This window comes from Phyllobates terribilis, unplaced genomic scaffold, assembly GCF_046119375.1.
Source record: "Phyllobates terribilis strain yellow unplaced genomic scaffold, ASM4611937v1 Scaffold_1__5_contigs__length_1240528914, whole genome shotgun sequence".
In the NCBI taxonomy this organism is placed as follows: domain Eukaryota; kingdom Metazoa; phylum Chordata; class Amphibia; order Anura; family Dendrobatidae; genus Phyllobates; species Phyllobates terribilis.
In genome coordinates, this window is record NW_027362761.1 from 591,672,487 (window position 1) to 591,700,103 (window position 27,617).

At 48.3% G+C, this 27,617-nt stretch overlaps 1 protein-coding gene across 1 annotated transcript in view; it reads right to left on the reverse strand.

Moving 5' to 3' along the window:
* Positions 1–1,137: 1,137 nt before the first annotated feature.
* Positions 1,138–27,617, reverse strand: part of LOC141272167 (interleukin-31 receptor subunit alpha-like) — a 67,339-nt gene continuing 40,859 nt past the window's right edge. Inside the window, exons 13-14 of the mRNA XM_073682582.1 lie at positions 1,740–1,841; positions 1,138–1,367 (exon numbers count right to left, since the gene is read on the reverse strand). Coding sequence (XP_073538683.1) covers positions 1,138–1,367; positions 1,740–1,841 — 332 coding nt within the window. The remainder of the gene's footprint in view (positions 1,368–1,739; positions 1,842–27,617) is intronic.

Here is a 27,617-nt window from a genome sequence, read left to right on the forward strand (position 1 = left end):
TTGGGGTTTCTATCGAAATCTCCGAATGACGTAATTCAGATGAAACCCTGGAGGGATCCATTCACTATAATGAAATGAGGCAGCAGAGTTACTCTGGACTCCGTCTGGCCTCTGTTCAGCGTTATCCATCTTTTCAGAGGTGCACAAAACTGTGGCTGACCGCACTTTTATTTACGGCTAAAAAGATGGACACCGCCAAATCATAGGTCAGACGGCGTCCACAGTGCCTCCATCTATTTCATTAAAAGAAATCTTCCGCCGGTGTAAGCGCTCAGCGTAGAGCACAGGATAAATGTGAACCGAGCCTTACTGCGATCTTTGGGAGGCAGAATACACAAATCAGCAGCAGGTGAAGAATTGGTTTTATTTATTTTTTACGGCCGTTCCTCGTGCGGTATAAAGTGATTAGGCGACTTTATTCTTCGGGTCGGTGCGATTACAGCGATACCAGATTCATATTGGGTTTTTATGATTGACAGTGTCAATCACTAAAAGACTCTTTTTTTTTGTTGTAAAAACTAATATTTGCATTGCCATATTTAGAGAGCTATAATTTTTCCAGATTTCGGCCGACTGAGTCATGTGACGGCTTGTTTTTTGCGGGACGAGATGACGTTTTCAGCCGGTATCATTTTTATTTTCATCCGTCTTTTTGATCGCGTTTTATTTCACTTTTTTCCAGCGGTATGATGAAAACTCACCTAGTTTCTCGTGTCCTGCTCCATCATGCTGTGATCGGTCAGTCAGATTGACTGACCGATCGCAGCGATCTGGGTGCAGGGACCGACGGCATGGGTCCCTGCACCCCTTCTCGTGCCGCTCAGCTGTCAGGGACAGCTGTCGGCACTGAACTGTCACAGCTTGTTTACACACTGTGCCAGTTCAAAGCTATGACGGACAATGCACGGCAAGGAGCAGTAACTTACACCCGCTCATGCCGTGCAGTGTCCGTCATTGAGCGTTATGGGGTTAATGTGGTCACAAATCAGCAGGGAGCAGAAAATGAGTTACAAACTCTCCCAGTTTGGTAGGAAATACAAGCGTTTAAGTTTAAAAAAAAAAAAATGTCACACGGGTGAACAATCCACCATCCACCACTGGGGGGAAAATGAATTTCATCTATAGTGGGGGCTCCTCCTAGTGGCAGATCGTGTCATTGACTGAGATATTGGGGATGATGTGACAATGGAATCCTCCCGTGTGTAAACATTTGTCCTTACCGGATTCATGTCCTTTCAGCGTCTTATAAACGATGGTGAACGCGGTGATGAAACCGTTTGCGTCCTGCAGTCGGAGCGGATCCCATCTGATCGTCGCCTCGGTCTCCTTCTGTTGGATCAGTTTAGCTGTAGGACCGCGGAGCGGAGCTGTGCCCAGTACACAATACATTACATAGTATTCTACTAAGCGGAGCCCAAGGCAACATGCACATTACAGCTACTCTCCCTCCCACACAATTCATACCGCCACATAGTGCTAAGACAATACTGCTATATCCAGCACTGAATGTTATACAGCGCCTAAGGAAATTATCCCATAATGACCCCAAATATTACTGCCATTAAAACACTGCAGGTTAATTCCCAAATCAAACATTGATAAATATTGTGGAGGGTTTTAGATGACGCCTGTAGTTTTCATTCTAAGAAGCTGACAAGTAAATTGTACCCACAGAACATGCCCCGTTTGCCACCTCTGAAATAATCCCTCTGGATCCTTGTATGGTGCAATGTGCGTACCTCCTTCCTTGGTGTAGAAATATTTGGTGTATGGAGCCTCCTCCTTATTATTCACAACGGGGTAAACTGAAATCCTGTAACGTTTATATGGTTCCAGTATTCCTACAGGAAACAAGGAAAGTACAGGAAAAGAAGACGATAAGAAACAGACAAGGGAGCTGCCAAGACCTAGTCCTGATACACAGATACATGATAGGATCCTGTCTGCAGCCACCACTAGGGGGAGCTCCCTGTATACAGAGATACATGGTAAGATTCTGTCTGCAGCCACAACTAGGGGGAGCTCCCTGTATACAGAGATACATGATAAGATCCTGTCTGCAGTCACCACTAGGGGGAGCTCCCTGTATACAGAGATACATGATAAGATTCTGTCTGCAGCCACCACTAGGGGGAGCTCCCTGTATACAGAGATACATGATAAGATTCTGTCTGCAGTCACCACTAGGAGGAGCTCCCTGTATACAGAGATACATGATAAGATCCTGTCTGCAGCCACCACTAGGGGGAGCTCCCTGTATACAGAGATACATGATAAGATCCTGTCAGCAGCCACCACTAGGGGGAGGTCCCTGTATACAGAGACACATGACAAGTTTCTGTCTGCAGCCACCACTAGGGGGAGCTCCCTGTATACAGAGATACATGATAAGATCCTGTCTGCAGTCACCACTAGGGGGAGCTCCCTGTATACAGAGATACATGATAAGATTCTGTCTGCAGCCACCACTAGGGGGAGCTCCCTGTATACAGAGATACATGGTAAGATCCGGTCTGCAGCCACCACTAGGGGGAGCTCCCTGTATACAGAGATACATGATAAGATCCTGTCTGCAGTCACCACTAGGGGGAGCTCCCTGTATACAGAGATACATGATAAGATTCTGTCTGCAGCCACCACTAGGGGGAGCTCCCTGTATACAGAGATACATGATAAGATTCTGTCTGCAGTCACCACTAGGGGGAGCTCCCTGTATACAGAGATACATGATAAGATTCTGTCTGCAGCCACCACTAGGGGGAGCTCCCTGTATACAGAGATACATGATAAGATCATATCTGCAGTCACCACTAGGGGGAGCTCCCTGTATACAGAGATACATGATAAGATTCTGTCTGCAGTCACCACTAGAGGGAGCTCCCTGTATACAGAGATACATGGTAAGATTCTGTCTGCAGCCACCACTAGGGGGAGCTCCCTGTATACAGAGATACATGATAAGATCCTGTCTGCAGTCACCACTAGGGGGAGCTCCCTGTATACAGAGATACATGATAAGATTCTGTCTGCAGCCACCACTAGGGGAAGCTCCCTGTATACAGAGATACATGATAAGATTCTGTCTGCAGCCACCACTAGGGGGAGCTCCCTGTATACAGAGATACATGATAAGATTCTGTCTGCAGTCACCACTAGAGGGAGCTCCCTGTATACAGAGATACATGGTAAGATTCTGTCTGCAGCCACCACTAGGGGGAGCTCCCAGTATACAGAGATACATGATAAGATCCTGTCTGCAGTCACCACTAGGGGGAGCTCCCTGTATACAGAGATACATGATAAGATTCTGTCTGCAGCCACCACTAGGGGGAGCTCCCTGTATACAGAGATACATGATAAGATTCTGTCTGCAGCCACCACTAGAGGGAGCTCCCTGTATACAGAGATACATGGTAAGATTCTGTCTGCAGCCACCACTAGGGGGAGCTCCCTGTATACAGAGATACATGATAAGATTCTGTCTGCAGCCACCACTAGGGGGAGCTCCCTGTATACAGAGATACATGATAAGATTCTGTCTGCAGCCACCACTAGGAGGAGCTTCCTGTATACAGAGATATATGATAAGATCCTGTCTGCAGCCACCACTAGGGGGAGCTCCCTGTATATAGAGATACAATGATAAGATTCTGTCTGCAGCCACCACTAGGGTGAGCTCCCTGTATACAGAGATACATGATAAGATTCTGTCTGCAGCCACCACTAGGAGGAGCTCCCTGTATACTGAGATACATGATAAGATCCTTTCTGCAGCCACCACTAGGGGGAGCTCCCTGTATACTGAGATACATGATAAGATCCTGTCTGCAGCCACCACTAGGGGGAGCTCCCTGTATACAGAGATATATGATAAGATCCTGTCTGCAGCCACCACTAGGGGGAGCTCCCTGTATACAGAGATACATGATAAGATCCTGTCTGCAGCCACCACTAGGGGGAGCTCCCTGTATACAGAGATACATGATAAGATTCTGTCTGCAGCCACCACTAGAGGGAGCTCCCTGTATACTGAGATACAAGATAAGATCCTGTCTGCAGACACCACTAGGGGGAGCTCCCTGTATACAGAGATACATGATAAGATTCTGTCTGCAGTCACCACTAGGGGGAGCTCCCTGTATACAGATACAAGATAGGATTCTGTCTGCAGCCACCACTAGGGGGAGCTCCCAGTATACAGAGATACATGATAAGATTCTGTCTGCAGTCACCACTAGGGGGAGCTCCCTGTATACAGATACATGATAAAATCCTGTCTGCAGCCACCACTAGGGGGAGCTCCCTGTATACAGAGATACATGATAAGATTCTGTCAGCAGCCACCACTAGGGGGAGCTCTCTGTATACAGAGATATATGATAAGATTCTGTCTGCAGCTACCACCAGGGGGAGCTCCCTGTATACAGAGATACGTGATAAGATCCTGTCTGCAGCTACCACCAGGGGGAGCTCCCTGTATACAGAGATACATGATAAGATTCTGTCTGCAGCCACCACTAGGGGGAGCTCCCTGTATACAGAGATACATGATAAGATTCTGTCTGCAGCCACCACTAGGGGAGCTCCCTGTATACAGAGATATATGATAAGATCCTGTCTGCAGCCACCACTAGGGGGAGCTCCCTGTATACAGAGATACATGATAAGATCCTGTCTGCAGCCACCACTAGGGGGAGCTCCCTGTATACAGAGATACATGATAAGATTCTGTCTGCAGCCACCACTAGAGGGAGCTCCCTGTATACTGAGATACAAGATAAGATCCTGTCTGCAGACACCACTAGGGGGAGCTCCCTGTCTACAGATACAAGATAGGATTCTGTCTGCAGCCACCACTAGGAGGAGCTCCCTGTATACAGAGATACATGATAAGATCCTGTCAGCAGCCACCACCAGGGGAAGCTCCCTGTATACAGAGATACATGATAAGATTCTGTCAACAGCCACCACTAGGGGGAGCTCTCTGTATACAGAGATACATGATAAGATTCTGTCTGCAGCTACCACCAGGGGGAGCTCCCTGTATACAGAGATACATGATAAGATTCTGTCTGCAGCCACCACTAGGAGGAGCTTCCTGTATACAGAGATATATGATAAGATCCTGTCTGCAGCCACCACTAGGGGGAGCTCCCTGTATATAGAGATACAATGATAAGATTCTGTCTGCAGCCACCACTAGGGTGAGCTCCCTGTATACAGAGATACATGATAAGATTCTGTCTGCAGCCACCACTAGGAGGAGCTCCCTGTATACTGAGATACATGATAAGATCCTGTCTGCAGCCACCACTAGGGGGAGCTCCCTGTATACTGAGATACATGATAAGATCCTGTCTGCAGCCACCACTAGGGGGAGCTCCCTGTATACAGAGATATATGATAAGATCCTGTCTGCAGCCAACACTAGGGGGAGCTCCCTGTATACAGAGATACATGATAAGATCCTGTCTGCAGCCACCACTAGGGGGAGCTCCCTGTATACAGAGATACATGATAAGATTCTGTCTGCAGCCACCACTAGAGGGAGCTCCCTGTATACTGAGATACAAGATAAGATCCTGTCTGCAGACACCACTAGGGGGAGCTCCCTGTATACAGAGATACATGATAAGATTCTGTCTGCAGTCACCACTAGGGGGAGCTCCCTGTATACAGATACAAGATAGGATTCTGTCTGCAGCCACCACTAGGGGGAGCTCCAAGTATACAGAGATACATGATAAGATTCTGTCTGCAGTCACCACTAGGGGGAGCTCCCTGTATACAGATACATGATAAGATCCTGTCTGCAGCCACCACTAGCGGGAGCTCCCTGTAAACAGAGATACATGATAAGATTCTGTCTGCAGTCACCACTAGGGGGAGCTCCCTGTATACAGATACAAGATAGGATTCTGTCTGCAGCCACCACTAGGAGGAGCTCCCTGTATACAGAGATACATGATAAGATCCTGTCAGCAGCCACCACCAGGGGAAGCTCCCTGTATACAGAGATACATGATAAGATTCTGTCAGCAGCCACCACTAGGGGGAGCTCTCTGTATACAGAGATATATGATAAGATTCTGTCTGCAGCTACCACCAGGGGGAGCTCCCTGTATACAGAGATACCTGATAAGATCCTGTCTGCAGCTACCACCAGGGGGAGCTCCCTGCATACAGAGATACATGATAAGATTCTATCTGCAGCCACCACTAGGGGGAGCTCCCTGTATACATAGATACATGATAAGATTCTGTCTGCAGCTACCACCAGGGGGAGCTCCCTGTATACAGAGATACATGATAAGATTCTGTCTACAGCCACTACTAGGGGGAGCTCCCTGTATACAGAGATACATGATAAGATTCTGTCTGCAGTCACCACTAGTCGGAGCTCCCTGTATACAGAGATACATGATAAAATTCTGTCTGCAGCTACCACCAGGGGGAGCTCCCTGTATACAGAGATACATGATAAGATTCTGTCTGCAGCCACCACTAGGGGGAGCTCCCTGTATACAGAGATACATGAAAAGATTCTGTCTGCAGCTACCACCAGGGGGAGCTCCCTGTATACAGAGATACATGATAAGATTCTGTCTGCAGCCACCACTAGGGGGAGCTCCCTGTATACAGAGATACATGATAAGATTCTGTCTGCAGCCACCACTAGGGGAGCTCCCTGTATACAGAGATATATGATAAGATCCTGTCTGCAGCCACCACTAGGGGGAGCTCCCTGTATACAGAGATACATGATAAGATCCTGTCTGCAGCCACCACTAGGGGGAGCTCCCTGTATACAGAGATACATGATAAGATTCTGTCTGCAGCCACCACTAGAGGGAGCTCCCTGTATACTGAGATACAAGATAAGATCTTGTCTGCAGACACCACTAGGGGGAGCTCCCTGTATACAGATACAAGATAGGATTATGTCTGCAGCCACCACTAGAGGGAGCTCCCTGTATACAGAGATACATGATAAGATTCTGTCTGCAGCCACCACTAGGGGGAGCTCCCTGTATACAGAGATACATGATAAGATTCTGTCTGCAGCCACCACTAGGGGAGCTCCCTGTATACAGAGATATATGATAAGATCCTGTCTGCAGCCACCACTAGGGGGAGCTCCCTGTATACAGAGATACATGATAAGATCCTGTCAGCAGCCACCACCAGGGGAAGCTCCCTGTATACAGAGATACATGATAAGATTCTGTCAGCAGCCACCACTAGGGGGAGCTCTCTGTATACAGAGATACATGATAAGATTCTGTCTGCAGCTACCACCAGGGGGAGCTCCCTGTATACAGAGATACATGATAAGATTCTGTCTGCAGCTACCACTAGAGGGAGCTCCCTGTATACAGAGATACATGGTAAGATTCTGTCTGCAGCCACCACTAGGGGGAACTCCCTCTATACAGAGATACATGATAAGATTCTGTCTGCAGCCACCACTAGGGGGAGAACCCTGTATACAGAGATACATGATAAGATCCTGTCTGCAGTCACCACTAGGGGGAGCTCCCTGTATACAGAGATACATGATAAGATCCTGTCTGCAGTCACCACTAGGGGGAGCTCCCTGTATACAGAGATACATGATAAGATTCTGTCTGCAGCCACCACTAGGGGGAGCTCCCTGTATACAGAGATACATGATAAGATCATGTCTGCAGTCACCACTAGGGGGAGCTCCCTGTATACAGAGATACATGATAAGATTCTGTCTGCAGTCACCACTAGAGGGAGATCCCTGTATACAGAGATACATGGTAAGATTCTGTCTGCAGCCACCACTAGGGGGAGCTCCCTGTATACAGAGATACATGATAAGATCCTGTCTGCAGTCACCACTAGGGGGAGCTCCCTGTATACAGAGATACATGATAAGATTCTGTCTGCAGCCACCACTAGGGGGAGCTCCCTGTATACAGAGATACATGATAAGATTCTGTCTGCAGCCACCACTAGGGGGAGCTCCCTGTATACAGAGATACATGATAAGATTCTGTCTGCAGTCACCACTAGAGGGAGCTCCCTGTATACAGAGATACATGGTAAGATTCTGTCTGCAGCCACCACTAGGGGGAGCTCCCAGTATACAGAGATACATGATAAGATCCTGTCTGCAGTCACCACTAGGGGGAGCTCCCTGTATACAGAGATACATGATAAGATTCTGTCTGCAGCCACCACTAGGGGGAGCTCCCTGTATACAGAGATACATGATAAGATTCTGTCTGCAGTCACCACTAGAGGGAGCTCCCTGTATACAGAGATACATGGTAAGATTCTGTCTGCAGCCACCACTAGGGGGAGCTTCCTGTATACAGAGATACATGATAAGATTCTGTCTGCAGCCACCACTAGGGGGAGCTCCCTGTATACAGAGATACATGATAAGATTCTGTCTGCAGCCACCACTAGGAGGAGCTTCCTGTATACAGAGATATATGATAAGATCCTGTCTGCAGCCACCACTAGGGGGAGCTCCCTGTATATAGAGATACAATGATAAGATTCTGTCTGCAGCCACCACTAGGGTGAGCTCCCTGTATACAGAGATACATGATAAGATTCTGTCTGCAGCCACCACTAGGAGAAGCTCCCTGTATACTGAGATACATGATAAGATCCTGTCTGCAGCCACCACTAGGGGGAGCTCCCTGTATACTGAGATACATGATAAGATCCTGTCTGCAGCCACCACTAGGGGGAGCTCCCTGTATACAGAGATATATGATAAGATCCTGTCTGCAGCCACCACTAGGGGGAGCTCCCTGTATACAGAGATACATGATAAGATCCTGTCTGCAGCCACCACTAGGGGGAGCTCCCTGTATACAGAGATACATGATAAGATTCTGTCTGCAGCCACCACTAGAGGGAGCTCCCTGTATACTGAGATACAAGATAAGATCCTGTCTGCAGACACCACTAGGGGGAGCACCCTGTAGACAGAGATACATGATAAGATTCTGTCTGCAGTCACCACTAGGGGGAGCTCCCTGTATACAGATACAAGATAGGATTATGTCTGCAGCCACCACTAGGGGGAGCTCCCAGTATACAGAGATACATGATAAGATTCTGTCTGCAGTCACCACTAGAGGGAGCTCCCTGTATACAGAGATACATGGTAAGATTCTGTCTGCAGCCACCACTAGGGGGAGCTCCCAGTATACAGAGATACATGATAAGATCCTGTCTGCAGTCACCACTAGGGGGAGCTCCCTGTATACAGAGATACATGATAAGATTCTGTCTGCAGCCACCACTAGGGGGAGCTCCCTGTATACAGAGATACATGATAAGATTCTGTCTGCAGTCACCACTAGAGGGAGCTCCCTGTATACAGAGATACATGGTAAGATTCTGTCTGCAGCCACCACTAGGGGGAGCTCCCTGTATACAGAGATACATGATAAGATTCTGTCTGCAGCCACCACTAGGGGGAGCTCCCTGTATACAGAGATACATGATAAGATTCTGTCTGCAGCCACCACTAGGAGGAGCTTCCTGTATACAGAGATATATGATAAGATCCTGTCTGCAGCCACCACTAGGGGGAGCTCCCTGTATATAGAGATACAATGATAAGATTCTGTCTGCAGCCACCACTAGGGTGAGCTCCCTGTATACAGAGATACATGATAAGATTCTGTCTGCAGCCACCACTAGGAGAAGCTCCCTGTATACTGAGATACATAATAAGATCCTGTCTGCAGCCACCACTAGGGGGAGCTCCCTGTATACTGAGATACATGATAAGATCCTGTCTGCAGCCACCACTAGGGGGAGGTCCCTGTATACAGAGATATATGATAAGATCCTGTCTGCAGCCACCACTAGGGGGAGCTCCCTGTATACAGAGATACATGATAAGATCCTGTCTGCAGCCACCACTAGGGGGAGCTCCCTGTATACAGAGATACATGATAAGATTCTGTCTGCAGCCACCACTAGAGGGAGCTCCCTGTATACTGAGATACAAGATAAGATCCTGTCTGCAGACACCACTAGGGGGAGCACCCTGTAGACAGAGATACATGATAAGATTCTGTCTGCAGTCACCACTAGGGGGAGCTCCCTGTATACAGATACAAGATAGGATTCTGTCTGCAGCCACCACTAGGGGGAGCTCCCAGTATACAGAGATACATGATAAGATTCTGTTTGCAGTCACCACTAGGGGGAGCTCCCTGTATACAGATACAAGATAGGATTCTGTCTGCAGCCACCACTAGGAGGAGCTCCCTGTATACAGAGATACATGATAAGATCCTGTCAGCAGCCACCACCAGGGGAAGCTCTCTGTATACAGAGATATATGATAAGATTCTGTCTGCAGCTACCACCAGGGGGAGCTCCCTGTACACAGAGATACGTGATAAGATCCTGTCTGCAGCTACCACCAGGGGGAGCTCCCTGTATACAGAGATACATGATAAGATTCTGTCTGCAGCCACCACTAGGGGGAGCTCCCTGTATACATAGATACATGATAAGATTCTGTCTGCAGCTACCACCAGGGGGAGCTCCCTGTATACAGAGATACATGATAAGATTCTGTCTACAGCCACTACTAGGGGGAGCTCCCTGTATACAGAGATACATGATAAGATTCTGTCTGCAGTCACCACTAGGGGGAGCTCCCTGTATACAGAGATACATGATAAGATTCTGTCTGCAGCTACCACCAGGGGGAGCTCCCTGTATACAGAGATACATGATAAGATTCTGTCTGCAGCCACCACTAGGGGGAGCTCCCTGTATACAGAGATACATGAAAAGATTCTGTCTGCAGCTACCACCAGGGGGAGCTCCCTGTATACAGAGATACATGATAAGATTCTGTCTGCAGCCACCACTAGGGGGAGCTCCCTGTATACAGAGATACATGATAAGATTCTGTCTGCAGCCACCACTAGGGGGAGCTCCCTGTATACAGAGATATATGATAAGATCCTGTCTGCAGCCACCACTAGGGGGAGCTCCCTGTATACAGAGATACATGATAAGATCCTGTCTGCAGCCACCACTAGGGGGAGCTCCCTGTATACAGAGATACATGATAAGATTCTGTCTGCAGCCACCACTAGAGGGAGCTCCCTGTATACTGAGATACAAGATAAGATCCTGTCTGCAGACACCACTAGGGGGAGCTCCCTGTATACAGATACAAGATAGGATTCTGTCTGCAGCCACCACTAGGAGGAGCTCCCTGTATACAGAGATACATGATAAGATCCTGTCAGCAGCCACCACCAGGGGAAGCTCCCTGTATACAGAGATACATGATAAGATTCTGTCAGCAGCCACCACTAGGGGGAGCTCTCTGTATACAGAGATACATGATAAGATTCTGTCTGCAGCTACCACCAGGGGGAGCTCCCTGTATACAGAGATACATGATAAGATTCTGTCTGCAGCCACCACTAGGGGGAGCTCCCTCTATACAGAGATACATGATAAGATTCTGTCTGCAGCCACCACTAGGGGGAGAACCCTGTATACAGAGATACATGATAAGATCCTGTCTGCAGTCACCACTAGGGGGAGCTCCCTGTATACAGAGATACATGATAAGATCCTGTCTGCAGTCACCACTAGGGGGAGCTCCCTGTATACAGAGATACATGGTAAGATTCTGTCTGCAGCCACCACTAGGGGGAGCTCCCTGTATACAGAGATACATGATAAGATCCTGTCTGCAGTCACCACTAGGGGGAGCTCCCTGTATACAGAGATACATGATAAGATTCTGTCTGCAGCCACCACTAGGGGGAGCTCCCTGTATACAGAGATACATGATAAGATTCTGTCTGCAGCCACCACTAGGGGGAGCTCCCTGTATACAGAGATATATGATATGATTCTGTCTGCAGTCACCACTAGAGGGAGCTCCCTGTATACAGAGATACATGATAAGATCCTGTCTGCAGCCACCACTAGGAGGAGCTCCCTGTATACAGAGATACATAATAAGATTCTCTCTGCAGCCACCACTAGGGGGAGCTCCCTGTATACAGAGATACATGATAAGATTCTGTCTGCAGTCACCACTAGGGGGAGCTCCCTGTATACAGAGATACATGATAAGATTCTGTCTGCAGTCACCACTAGAGGGAGCTCCCTGTATACAGAGATACATGGTAAGATTCTGTCTGCAGCCACCACTAGGGGGAGCTCCCTGTATACAGAGATACATGATAAGATTCTGTCTGCAGCCACCACTAGGAGGAGCTTCCTGTATACAGAGATATATGATAAGATCCTGTCTGCAGCCACCACTAGGGGGAGCTCCCTGTATATAGAGATACAATGATAAGATTCTGTCTGCAGCCACCACTAGGGGGAGCTCCCTGTATACAGAGATACATGATAAGATTCTGTCTGCAGCCACCACTAGGAGGAGCTCCCTGTATACTGAGATACATGATAAGATCCTGTCTGCAGCCACCACTAGGGGGAGCTCCCTGTATACTGAGATACATGATAAGATCCTGTCTGCAGCCACCACTAGGGGGAGCTCCCTGTATACAGAGATATATGATAAGATCCTGTCTGCAGCCACCACTAGGGGGAGCTCCCTGTATACAGAGATACATGATAAGATCCTGTCTGCAGCCACCACTAGGGGGAGCTCCCTGTATACAGAGATACATGATAAGATTCTGTCTGCAGCCACCACTAGAGGGAGCTCCCTGTATACTGAGATACAAGATAAGATCCTGTCTGCAGATACCACTAGGGGGAGCTCCCTGTATACAGAGATACATGATAAGATTCTGTCTGCAGTCACCACTAGGGGGAGCTCCCTGTATACAGATACAAGATAGGATTCTGTCTGCAGCCACCACTAGGGGGAGCTCCCAGTATACAGAGATACATGATAAGATTCTGTCTGCAGTCACCACTAGGGGGAGCTCCCTGTATACAGATACATGATAAGATCCTGTCTGCAGCCACCACTAGGGGGAGCTCCCTGTATACAGAGATACATGATAAGATTCTGTCTGCAGTCACCACTAGGGGGAGCTCCCTGTATACAGATACAAGATAGGATTCTGTCTGCAGCCACCACTAGGAGGAGCTCCCTGTATACAGAGATACATGATAAGATCCTGTCAGCAGCCACCACCAGGGGAAGCTCCCTGTATACAGAGATACATGATAAGATTCTGTCAGCAGCCACCACTAGGGGGAGCTCTCTGTATACAGAGATATATGATAAGATTCTGTCTGCAGCTACCACCAGGGGGAGCTCCCTGTATACAGAGATACGTGATAAGATCCTGTCTGCAGCTACCACCAGGGGGAGCTCCCTGTATACAGAGATACATGATAAGATCCTGTCTGCAGCCACCACTAGGGGGAGCTCCCTGTATACATAGATACATGATAAGATTCTGTCTGCAGCTACCACCAGGGGGAGCTCCCTGTATACAGAGATACATGATAAGATTCTGTCTACAGCCACTACTAGGGGGAGCTCCCTGTATACAGAGATACATGATAAGATTCTGTCTGCAGCCACCACTAGGGGGAGCTCCCTGTATACAGAGATACATGATAAGATTATGTCTGCAGCCACCACTAGGGGGAGCTCCCTGTATACAGAGATACATGATAAGATTCTGTCAGCAGCCACCACTAGGGGGAGCTCTCTGTATACAGAGATACATGATAAGATTCTGTCTGCAGCTACCACCAGGGGGAGCTCCCTGTATACAGAGATACATGATAAGATTCTGTCTGCAGCTACCACTAGAGGGAGCTCCCTGTATACAGAGATACATGGTAAGATTCTGTCTGCAGCCACCACTAGGGGGAACTCCCTCTATACAGAGATACATGATAAGATTCTGTCTGCAGCCACCACTAGGGGGAGAACCCTGTATACAGAGATACATGATAAGATCCTGTCTGCAGTCACCACTAGGGGGAGCTCCCTGTATACAGAGATACATGATAAGATCCTGTCTGCAGTCACCACTAGGGGGAGCTCCCTGTATACAGAGATACATGATAAGATTCTGTCTGCAGCCACCACTAGGGGGAGCTCCCTGTATACAGAGATACATGATAAGATCATGTCTGCAGTCACCACTAGGGGGAGCTCCCTGTATACAGAGATACATGATAAGATTCTGTCTGCAGTCACCACTAGAGGGAGATCCCTGTATACAGAGATACATGGTAAGATTCTGTCTGCAGCCACCACTAGGGGGAGCTCCCTGTATACAGAGATACATGATAAGATCCTGTCTGCAGTCACCACTAGGGGGAGCTCCCTGTATACAGAGATACATGATAAGATTCTGTCTGCAGCCACCACTAGGGGGAGCTCCCTGTATACAGAGATACATGATAAGATTCTGTCTGCAGCCACCACTAGGGGGAGCTCCCTGTATACAGAGATACATGATAAGATTCTGTCTGCAGTCACCACTAGAGGGAGCTCCCTGTATACAGAGATACATGGTAAGATTCTGTCTGCAGCCACCACTAGGGGGAGCTCCCAGTATACAGAGATACATGATAAGATCCTGTCTGCAGTCACCACTAGGGGGAGCTCCCTGTATACAGAGATACATGATAAGATTCTGTCTGCAGCCACCACTAGGGGGAGCTCCCTGTATACAGAGATACATGATAAGATTCTGTCTGCAGTCACCACTAGAGGGAGCTCCCTGTATACAGAGATACATGGTAAGATTCTGTCTGCAGCCACCACTAGGGGGAGCTCCCTGTATACAGAGATACATGATAAGATTCTGTCTGCAGCCACCACTAGGGGGAGCTCCCTGTATACAGAGATACATGATAAGATTCTGTCTGCAGCCACCACTAGGAGGAGCTTCCTGTATACAGAGATATATGATAAGATCCTGTCTGCAGCCACCACTAGGGGGAGCTCCCTGTATATAGAGATACAATGATAAGATTCTGTCTGCAGCCACCACTAGGGTGAGCTCCCTGTATACAGAGATACATGATAAGATTCTGTCTGCAGCCACCACTAGGAGAAGCTCCCTGTATACTGAGATACATGATAAGATCCTGTCTGCAGCCACCACTAGGGGGAGCTCCCTGTATACTGAGATACATGATAAGATCCTGTCTGCAGCCACCACTAGGGGGAGCTCCCTGTATACAGAGATATATGATAAGATCCTGTCTGCAGCCACCACTAGGGGGAGCTCCCTGTATACAGAGATACATGATAAGATCCTGTCTGCAGCCACCACTAGGGGGAGCTCCCTGTATACAGAGATACATGATAAGATTCTGTCTGCAGCCACCACTAGAGGGAGCTCCCTGTATACTGAGATACAAGATAAGATCCTGTCTGCAGACACCACTAGGGGGAGCACCCTGTAGACAGAGATACATGATAAGATTCTGTCTGCAGTCACCACTAGGGGGAGCTCCCTGTATACAGATACAAGATAGGATTATGTCTGCAGCCACCACTAGGGGGAGCTCCCAGTATACAGAGATACATGATAAGATTCTGTCTGCAGTCACCACTAGAGGGAGCTCCCTGTATACAGAGATACATGGTAAGATTCTGTCTGCAGCCACCACTAGGGGGAGCTCCCAGTATACAGAGATACATGATAAGATCCTGTCTGCAGTCACCACTAGGGGGAGCTCCCTGTATACAGAGATACATGATAAGATTCTGTCTGCAGCCACCACTAGGGGGAGCTCCCTGTATACAGAGATACATGATAAGATTCTGTCTGCAGTCACCACTAGAGGGAGCTCCCTGTATACAGAGATACATGGTAAGATTCTGTCTGCAGCCACCACTAGGGGGAGCTCCCTGTATACAGAGATACATGATAAGATTCTGTCTGCAGCCACCACTAGGGGGAGCTCCCTGTATACAGAGATACATGATAAGATTCTGTCTGCAGCCACCACTAGGAGGAGCTTCCTGTATACAGAGATATATGATAAGATCCTGTCTGCAGCCACCACTAGGGGGAGCTCCCTGTATATAGAGATACAATGATAAGATTCTGTCTGCAGCCACCACTAGGGTGAGCTCCCTGTATACAGAGATACATGATAAGATTCTGTCTGCAGCCACCACTAGGAGAAGCTCCCTGTATACTGAGATACATAATAAGATCCTGTCTGCAGCCACCACTAGGGGGAGCTCCCTGTATACTGAGATACATGATAAGATCCTGTCTGCAGCCACCACTAGGGGGAGGTCCCTGTATACAGAGATATATGATAAGATCCTGTCTGCAGCCACCACTAGGGGGAGCTCCCTGTATACAGAGATACATGATAAGATCCTGTCTGCAGCCACCACTAGGGGGAGCTCCCTGTATACAGAGATACATGATAAGATTCTGTCTGCAGCCACCACTAGAGGGAGCTCCCTGTATACTGAGATACAAGATAAGATCCTGTCTGCAGACACCACTAGGGGGAGCACCCTGTAGACAGAGATACATGATAAGATTCTGTCTGCAGTCACCACTAGGGGGAGCTCCCTGTATACAGATACAAGATAGGATTCTGTCTGCAGCCACCACTAGGGGGAGCTCCCAGTATACAGAGATACATGATAAGATTCTGTTTGCAGTCACCACTAGGGGGAGCTCCCTGTATACAGATACAAGATAGGATTCTGTCTGCAGCCACCACTAGGAGGAGCTCCCTGTATACAGAGATACATGATAAGATCCTGTCAGCAGCCACCACCAGGGGAAGCTCTCTGTATACAGAGATATATGATAAGATTCTGTCTGCAGCTACCACCAGGGGGAGCTCCCTGTACACAGAGATACGTGATAAGATCCTGTCTGCAGCTACCACCAGGGGGAGCTCCCTGTATACAGAGATACATGATAAGATTCTGTCTGCAGCCACCACTAGGGGGAGCTCCCTGTATACATAGATACATGATAAGATTCTGTCTGCAGCTACCACCAGGGGGAGCTCCCTGTATACAGAGATACATGATAAGATTCTGTCTACAGCCACTACTAGGGGGAGCTCCCTGTATACAGAGATACATGATAAGATTCTGTCTGCAGTCACCACTAGGGGGAGCTCCCTGTATACAGAGATACATGATAAGATTCTGTCTGCAGCTACCACCAGGGGGAGCTCCCTGTATACAGAGATACATGATAAGATTCTGTCTGCAGCCACCACTAGGGGGAGCTCCCTGTATACAGAGATACATGAAAAGATTCTGTCTGCAGCTACCACCAGGGGGAGCTCCCTGTATACAGAGATACATGATAAGATTCTGTCTGCAGCCACCACTAGGGGGAGCTCCCTGTATACAGAGATACATGATAAGATTCTGTCTGCAGCCACCACTAGGGGGAGCTCCCTGTATACAGAGATATATGATAAGATCCTGTCTGCAGCCACCACTAGGGGGAGCTCCCTGTATACAGAGATACATGATAAGATCCTGTCTGCAGCCACCACTAGGGGGAGCTCCCTGTATACAGAGATACATGATAAGATTCTGTCTGCAGCCACCACTAGAGGGAGCTCCCTGTATACTGAGATACAAGATAAGATCCTGTCTGCAGACACCACTAGGGGGAGCTCCCTGTATACAGATACAAGATAGGATTCTGTCTGCAGCCACCACTAGGAGGAGCTCCCTGTATACAGAGATACATGATAAGATCCTGTCAGCAGCCACCACCAGGGGAAGCTCCCTGTATACAGAGATACATGATAAGATTCTGTCAGCAGCCACCACTAGGGGGAGCTCTCTGTATACAGAGATACATGATAAGATTCTGTCTGCAGCTACCACCAGGGGGAGCTCCCTGTATACAGAGATACATGATAAGATTCTGTCTGCAGCCACCACTAGGGGGAGCTCCCTCTATACAGAGATACATGATAAGATTCTGTCTGCAGCCACCACTAGGGGGAGAACCCTGTATACAGAGATACATGATAAGATCCTGTCTGCAGTCACCACTAGGGGGAGCTCCCTGTATACAGAGATACATGATAAGATCCTGTCTGCAGTCACCACTAGGGGGAGCTCCCTGTATACAGAGATACATGGTAAGATTCTGTCTGCAGCCACCACTAGGGGGAGCTCCCTGTATACAGAGATACATGATAAGATCCTGTCTGCAGTCACCACTAGGGGGAGCTCCCTGTATACAGAGATACATGATAAGATTCTGTCTGCAGCCACCACTAGGGGGAGCTCCCTGTATACAGAGATACATGATAAGATTCTGTCTGCAGCCACCACTAGGGGGAGCTCCCTGTATACAGAGATATATGATATGATTCTGTCTGCAGTCACCACTAGAGGGAGCTCCCTGTATACAGAGATACATGATAAGATCCTGTCTGCAGCCACCACTAGGAGGAGCTCCCTGTATACAGAGATACATAATAAGATTCTCTCTGCAGCCACCACTAGGGGGAGCTCCCTGTATACAGAGATACATGATAAGATTCTGTCTGCAGTCACCACTAGGGGGAGCTCCCTGTATACAGAGATACATGATAAGATTCTGTCTGCAGTCACCACTAGAGGGAGCTCCCTGTATACAGAGATACATGGTAAGATTCTGTCTGCAGCCACCACTAGGGGGAGCTCCCTGTATACAGAGATACATGATAAGATTCTGTCTGCAGCCACCACTAGGAGGAGCTTCCTGTATACAGAGATATATGATAAGATCCTGTCTGCAGCCACCACTAGGGGGAGCTCCCTGTATATAGAGATACAATGATAAGATTCTGTCTGCAGCCACCACTAGGGGGAGCTCCCTGTATACAGAGTTACATGATAAGATTCTGTCTGCAGCCACCACTAGGAGGAGCTCCCTGTATACTGAGATACATGATAAGATCCTGTCTGCAGCCACCACTAGGGGGAGCTCCCTGTATACTGAGATACATGATAAGATCCTGTCTGCAGCCACCACTAGGGGGAGCTCCCTGTATACAGAGATATATGATAAGATCCTGTCTGCAGCCACCACTAGGGGGAGCTCCCTGTATACAGAGATACATGATAAGATCCTGTCTGCAGCCACCACTAGGGGGAGCTCCCTGTATACAGAGATACATGATAAGATTCTGTCTGCAGCCACCACTAGAGGGAGCTCCCTGTATACTGAGATACAAGATAAGATCCTGTCTGCAGATACCACTAGGGGGAGCTCCCTGTATACAGAGATACATGATAAGATTCTGTCTGCAGTCACCACTAGGGGGAGCTCCCTGTATACAGATACAAGATAGGATTCTGTCTGCAGCCACCACTAGGGGGAGCTCCCAGTATACAGAGATACATGATAAGATTCTGTCTGCAGTCACCACTAGGGGGAGCTCCCTGTATACAGATACATGATAAGATCCTGTCTGCAGCCACCACTAGGGGGAGCTCCCTGTATACAGAGATACATGATAAGATTCTGTCTGCAGTCACCACTAGGGGGAGCTCCCTGTATACAGATACAAGATAGGATTCTGTCTGCAGCCACCACTAGGAGGAGCTCCCTGTATACAGAGATACATGATAAGATCCTGTCAGCAGCCACCACCAGGGGAAGCTCCCTGTATACAGAGATACATGATAAGATTCTGTCAGCAGCCACCACTAGGGGGAGCTCTCTGTATACAGAGATATATGATAAGATTCTGTCTGCAGCTACCACCAGGGGGAGCTCCCTGTATACAGAGATACGTGATAAGATCCTGTCTGCAGCTACCACCAGGGGGAGCTCCCTGTATACAGAGATACATGATAAGATCCTGTCTGCAGCCACCACTAGGGGGAGCTCCCTGTATACATAGATACATGATAAGATTCTGTCTGCAGCTACCACCAGGGGGAGCTCCCTGTATACAGAGATACATGATAAGATTCTGTCTACAGCCACTACTAGGGGGAGCTCCCTGTATACAGAGATACATGATAAGATTCTGTCTGCAGCCACCACTAGGGGGAGCTCCCTGTATACAGAGATACATGATAAGATTATGTCTGCAGCCACCACTAGGGGGAGCTCCCTGTATACAGAGATAAATGATAAGATCCTGTCTGCAGCCACCACTAGGGGGAGCTCCCTGTATACAGAGATACATGATAAGATTCTGTCTGCAGCCACCACTAGAGGGAGCTCCCTGTATACTGAGATACAAGATAAGATCCTGTCTGCAGACACCACTAGGGGGAGCTCCCTGTATACAGATACAAGATAGGATTCTGTCTGCAGCCACCACTAGGAGGAGCTCCCTGTATACAGAGATACATGATAAGATCCTGTCAGCAGCCACCACCAGGGGAAGCTCCCTGTATACAGAGATACATGATAAGATTCTGTCAGCAGCCACCACTAGGGGGAGCTCTCTGTATACAGAGATACATGATAAGATTCTGTCTGCAGCTACCACCAGGGGGAGCTCCCTGTATACAGAGATACATGATAAGATTCTGTCTGCAGCCACCACCAGGGGGAGCTCCCTGTATACAGAGATATATGATAAGATTCTGTCTGCAGCCACCACTAGGGGGAGTTCCCTGTATACAGAGATACATGATAAGATCCTATCTGCAGCCACCACTAGGGGGAGCTCCCTGTATACAGAGATACATGATAAGATTCTGTCTGCAGTCACCACTAGGGGGAGCTCCCTCTATACAGAGATACATGATAAGATTCTGTCTGCAGTCACCACTAGGGGGAGCTCCCTGTATACAGAGATACATGATAAGATTCTGTCTGCAGTCACCACTAGGAGGAGCTCCCTGTATACAGAGATACATGATAAGATTCTGTCTGCAGCCACCACTAGGGGGAGCTCCTGTATACAGAGATACATGATAAGATCCTGTCAGCAGCCACCACCAGGGGAAGCTCCCTGTATACAGAGATACATGATAAGATTCTGTCAGCAGCCACCACTAGGGGGAGCTCTCTGTATAGAGAGATACATGATAAGATTCTGTCTGCAGCTACCACCAGGGGGAGCTCCCTGTATACAGAGATACATGATAAGATTCTGTCTGCAGCTACCACCAGGGGGAGCTCCCTGTATACAGAGATATATGATAAGATTCTGTCTGCAGCCACCACTAGGGGGAGCTCCCTGTATACAGAGATACATGATAAGATCCTATCTGCAGCCACCACTAGGGGGAGCTCCCTGTATACAGAGATACATGATAAGATTCTGTCTGCAGTCACCACTAGGGGGAGCTCCCTGTATACAGAGATACATGATAAGATTCTGTCTGCAGTCACCACTAGGGGGAGCTCCCTCTATACAGAGATACATGATAAGATTCTGTCTGCAGTCACCACTAGGGGGAGCTCCCTGTATACAGAGATACATGATAAGATTCTGTCTGCAGTCACCACTAGGGGGAGCTCCCTGTATACAGAGATACATGATAAGATTCTGTCTGCATCCACCACTAGGGGGAGCTCCCTCTATACAGAGATACATGATAAGATTCTGTCTGCAGCCACCACTAGGGGGAGCTCCCTCTATACAGAGATACATGATAAGATTCTGTCTGCAGCCACCACTAGGGGGAGCTCCCTCTATACAGAGATACATGATAAGATCCTGTCTGCAGCCACCACTAGGGGGAGCTCCTGTATACAGAGATACATGATAAGATCCTGTCTGCAGCCACCACTAGGGGGAGGTCCCTGTAAACAGAGATACATGATAAGATACTGTCTGCAGCCACCACTAGGGGGAGCTCCCTGTATACAGAGATACATGATAAGATTCTATCTGCAGCCACCACTAGGGGGAGCTCCCTGTATACTGAGATACATGATAAGATTCTGTCTGCAGCCACCACTAGGGGGAGCTCCCTGTATACAGAGATACATGATAAGATCCTGTCTGCAGCCACCACTAGGGGGAGCTCCCTGTATACAGAGATATATGATAAGATTCTGTCTGCAGCCACCACTAGGGGGAGCTCCCTGTATACAGAGATATATGATAAGATCCTGTCTGCAGCCACCACTAGGGGGAGTTCCCTGTATACAGAGATACATGATAAGATCCTGTCTGCAGCCAACAATAGGGGGAGCTCCCTGTATACAGAGATACATGATAAGATTCTGTCTGCAGCCACCACTAGGAGGAGCTTCCTGTATACAGAGATATATGATAAGATCCTGTCTGCAGCCACCACTAGGGGGAGCTCCCTGTATATAGAGATACAATGATAAGATTCTGTCTGCAGCCACCACTAGGGTGAGCTCCCTGTATACAGAGATACATGATAAGATTCTGTCTGCAGCCACCACTAGGAGAAGCTCCCTGTATACTGAGATACATAATAAGATCCTGTCTGCAGCCACCACTAGGGGGAGCTCCCTGTATACTGAGATACATGATAAGATCCTGTCTGCAGCCACCACTAGGGGGAGGTCCCTGTATACAGAGATATATGATAAGATCCTGTCTGCAGCCACCACTAGGGGGAGCTCCCTGTATACAGAGATACATGATAAGATCCTGTCTGCAGCCACCACTAGGGGGAGCTCCCTGTATACAGAGATACATGATAAGATTCTGTCTGCAGCCACCACTAGAGGGAGCTCCCTGTATACTGAGATACAAGATAAGATCCTGTCTGCAGACACCACTAGGGGGAGCACCCTGTAGACAGAGATACATGATAAGATTCTGTCTGCAGTCACCACTAGGGGGAGCTCCCTGTATACAGATACAAGATAGGATTCTGTCTGCAGCCACCACTAGGGGGAGCTCCCAGTATACAGAGATACATGATAAGATTCTGTTTGCAGTCACCACTAGGGGGAGCTCCCTGTATACAGATACAAGATAGGATTCTGTCTGCAGCCACCACTAGGAGGAGCTCCCTGTATACAGAGATACATGATAAGATCCTGTCAGCAGCCACCACCAGGGGAAGCTCTCTGTATACAGAGATATATGATAAGATTCTGTCTGCAGCTACCACCAGGGGGAGCTCCCTGTACACAGAGATACGTGATAAGATCCTGTCTGCAGCTACCACCAGGGGGAGCTCCCTGTATACAGAGATACATGATAAGATTCTGTCTGCAGCCACCACTAGGGGGAGCTCCCTGTATACATAGATACATGATAAGATTCTGTCTGCAGCTACCACCAGGGGGAGCTCCCTGTATACAGAGATACATGATAAGATTCTGTCTACAGCCACTACTAGGGGGAGCTCCCTGTATACAGAGATACATGATAAGATTCTGTCTGCAGTCACCACTAGGGGGAGCTCCCTGTATACAGAGATACATGATAAGATTCTGTCTGCAGCTACCACCAGGGGGAGCTCCCTGTATACAGAGATACATGATAAGATTCTGTCTGCAGCCACCACTAGGGGGAGCTCCCTGTATACAGAGATACATGAAAAGATTCTGTCTGCAGCTACCACCAGGGGGAGCTCCCTGTATACAGAGATACATGATAAGATTCTGTCTGCAGCCACCACTAGGGGGAGCTCCCTGTATACAGAGATACATGATAAGATTCTGTCTGCAGCCACCACTAGGGGGAGCTCCCTGTATACAGAGATATATGATAAGATCCTGTCTGCAGCCACCACTAGGGGGAGCTCCCTGTATACAGAGATACATGATAAGATCCTGTCTGCAGCCACCACTAGGGGGAGCTCCCTGTATACAGAGATACATGATAAGATTCTGTCTGCAGCCACCACTAGAGGGAGCTCCCTGTATACTGAGATACAAGATAAGATCCTGTCTGCAGACACCACTAGGGGGAGCTCCCTGTATACAGATACAAGATAGGATTCTGTCTGCAGCCACCACTAGGAGGAGCTCCCTGTATACAGAGATACATGATAAGATCCTGTCAGCAGCCACCACCAGGGGAAGCTCCCTGTATACAGAGATACATGATAAGATTCTGTCAGCAGCCACCACTAGGGGGAGCTCTCTGTATACAGAGATACATGATAAGATTCTGTCTGCAGCTACCACCAGGGGGAGCTCCCTGTATACAGAGATACATGATAAGATTCTGTCTGCAGCCACCACTAGGGGGAGCTCCCTCTATACAGAGATACATGATAAGATTCTGTCTGCAGCCACCACTAGGGGGAGAACCCTGTATACAGAGATACATGATAAGATCCTGTCTGCAGTCACCACTAGGGGGAGCTCCCTGTATACAGAGATACATGATAAGATCCTGTCTGCAGTCACCACTAGGGGGAGCTCCCTGTATACAGAGATACATGGTAAGATTCTGTCTGCAGCCACCACTAGGGGGAGCTCCCTGTATACAGAGATACATGATAAGATCCTGTCTGCAGTCACCACTAGGGGGAGCTCCCTGTATACAGAGATACATGATAAGATTCTGTCTGCAGCCACCACTAGGGGGAGCTCCCTGTATACAGAGATACATGATAAGATTCTGTCTGCAGCCACCACTAGGGGGAGCTCCCTGTATACAGAGATATATGATATGATTCTGTCTGCAGTCACCACTAGAGGGAGCTCCCTGTATACAGAGATACATGATAAGATCCTGTCTGCAGCCACCACTAGGAGGAGCTCCCTGTATACAGAGATACATAATAAGATTCTCTCTGCAGCCACCACTAGGGGGAGCTCCCTGTATACAGAGATACATGATAAGATTCTATCTGCAGTCACCACTAGGGGGAGCTCCCTGTATACAGAGATACATGATAAGATTCTGTCTGCAGCCACCACTAGGGGGAGCTCCCTGTATACAGAGATACATGATAAGATTCTGTCTGCAGTCACCACTAGAGGGAGCTCCCTGTATACAGAGATACATGGTAAGATTCTGTCTGCAGCCACCACTAGGGGGAGCTCCCTGTATACAGAGATACATGATAAGATTCTGTCTGCAGCCACCACTAGGAGGAGCTTCCTGTATACAGAGATATATGATAAGATCCTGTCTGCAGCCACCACTAGGGGGAGCTCCCTGTATATAGAGATACAATGATAAGATTCTGTCTGCAGCCACCACTAGGGGGAGCTCCCTGTATACAGAGATACATGATAAGATTCTGTCTGCAGCCACCACTAGGAGGAGCTCCCTGTATACTGAGATACATGATAAGATCCTGTCTGCAGCCACCACTAGGGGGAGCTCCCTGTATACTGAGATACATGATAAGATCCTGTCTGCAGCCACCACTAGGGGGAGCTCCCTGTATACAGAGATATATGATAAGATCCTGTCTGCAGCCACCACTAGGGGGAGCTCCCTGTATACAGAGATACATGATAAGATCCTGTCTGCAGCCACCACTAGGGGGAGCTCCCTGTATACAGAGATACATGATAAGATTCTGTCTGCAGCCACCACTAGAGGGAGCTCCCTGTATACTGAGATACAAGATAAGATCCTGTCTGCAGATACCACTAGGGGGAGCTCCCTGTATACAGAGATACATGATAAGATTCTGTCTGCAGTCACCACTAGGGGGAGCTCCCTGTATACAGATACAAGATAGGATTCTGTCTGCAGCCACCACTAGGGGGAGCTCCCAGTATACAGAGATACATGATAAGATTCTGTCTGCAGTCACCACTAGGGGGAGCTCCCTGTATACAGATACATGATAAGATCCTGTCTGCAGCCACCACTAGGGGGAGCTCCCTGTATACAGAGATACATGATAAGATTCTGTCTGCAGTCACCACTAGGGGGAGCTCCCTGTATACAGATACAAGATAGGATTCTGTCTGCAGCCACCACTAGGAGGAGCTCCCTGTATACAGAGATACATGATAAGATCCTGTCAGCAGCCACCACCAGGGGAAGCTCCCTGTATACAGAGATACATGATAAGATTCTGTCAGCAGCCACCACTAGGGGGAGCTCTCTGTATACAGAGATATATGATAAGATTCTGTCTGCAGCTACCACCAGGGGGAGCTCCCTGTATACAGAGATACGTGATAAGATCCTGTCTGCAGCTACCACCAGGGGGAGCTCCCTGTATACAGAGATACATGATAAGATCCTGTCTGCAGCCACCACTAGGGGGAGCTCCCTGTATACATAGATACATGATAAGATTCTGTCTGCAGCTACCACCAGGGGGAGCTCCCTGTATACAGAGATACATGATAAGATTCTGTCTACAGCCACTACTAGGGGGAGCTCCCTGTATACAGAGATACATGATAAGATTCTGTCTGCAGCCACCACTAGGGGGAGCTCCCTGTATACAGAGATACATGATAAGATTATGTCTGCAGCCACCACTAGGGGGAGCTCCCTGTATACAGAGATAAATGATAAGATCCTGTCTGCAGCCACCACTAGGGGGAGCTCCCTGTATACAGAGATACATGATAAGATTCTGTCTGCAGCCACCACTAGAGGGAGCTCCCTGTATACTGAGATACAAGATAAGATCCTGTCTGCAGACACCACTAGGGGGAGCTCCCTGTATACAGATACAAGATAGGATTCTGTCTGCAGCCACCACTAGGAGGAGCTCCCTGTATACAGAGATACATGATAAGATCCTGTCAGCAGCCACCACTGGGGGGAGCTCCCAGTATACAGAGATACATGATAAGATTCTGTCTGCAGCCACCACTAGGGGGAGCTCTCTGTATACAGAGATACATGATAAGATTCTGTCTGCAGCTACCACCAGGGGGAGCTCCCTGTATACAGAGATACATGATAAGATTCTGTCTGCAGCCACCACCAGGGGGAGCTCCCTGTATACAGAGATATATGATAAGATTCTGTCTGCAGCCACCACTAGGGGGAGCTCCCTGTATACAGAGATACATGATAAGATCCTATCTGCAGCCACCACTAGGGGGAGCTCCCTGTATACAGAGATACATGATAAGATTCTGTCTGCAGTCACCACTAGGGGGAGCTCCCTCTATACAGAGATACATGATAAGATTCTGTCTGCAGTCACCACTAGGGGGAGCTCCCTGTATACAGAGATACATGATAAGATTCTGTCTGCAGTCACCACTAGGAGGAGCTCCCTGTATACAGAGATACATGATAAGATTCTGTCTGCAGCCACCACTAGGGGGAGCTCCTGTATACAGAGATACATGATAAGATCCTGTCAGCAGCCACCACCAGGGGAAGCTCCCTGTATACAGAGATACATGATAAGATTCTGTCAGCAGCCACCACTAGGGGGAGCTCTCTGTATAGAGAGATACATGATAAGATTCTGTCTGCAGCTACCACCAGGGGGAGCTCCCTGTATACAGAGATACATGATAAGATTCTGTCTGCAGCTACCACCAGGGGGAGCTCCCTGTATACAGAGATATATGATAAGATTCTGTCTGCAGCCACCACTAGGGGGAGCTCCCTGTATACAGAGATACATGATAAGATCCTATCTGCAGCCACCACTAGGGGGAGCTCCCTGTATACAGAGATACATGATAAGATTCTGTCTGCAGTCACCACTAGGGGGAGCTCCCTGTATACAGAGATACATGATAAGATTCTGTCTGCAGTCACCACTAGGGGGAGCTCCCTCTATACAGAGATACATGATAAGATTCTGTCTGCAGTCACCACTAGGGGGA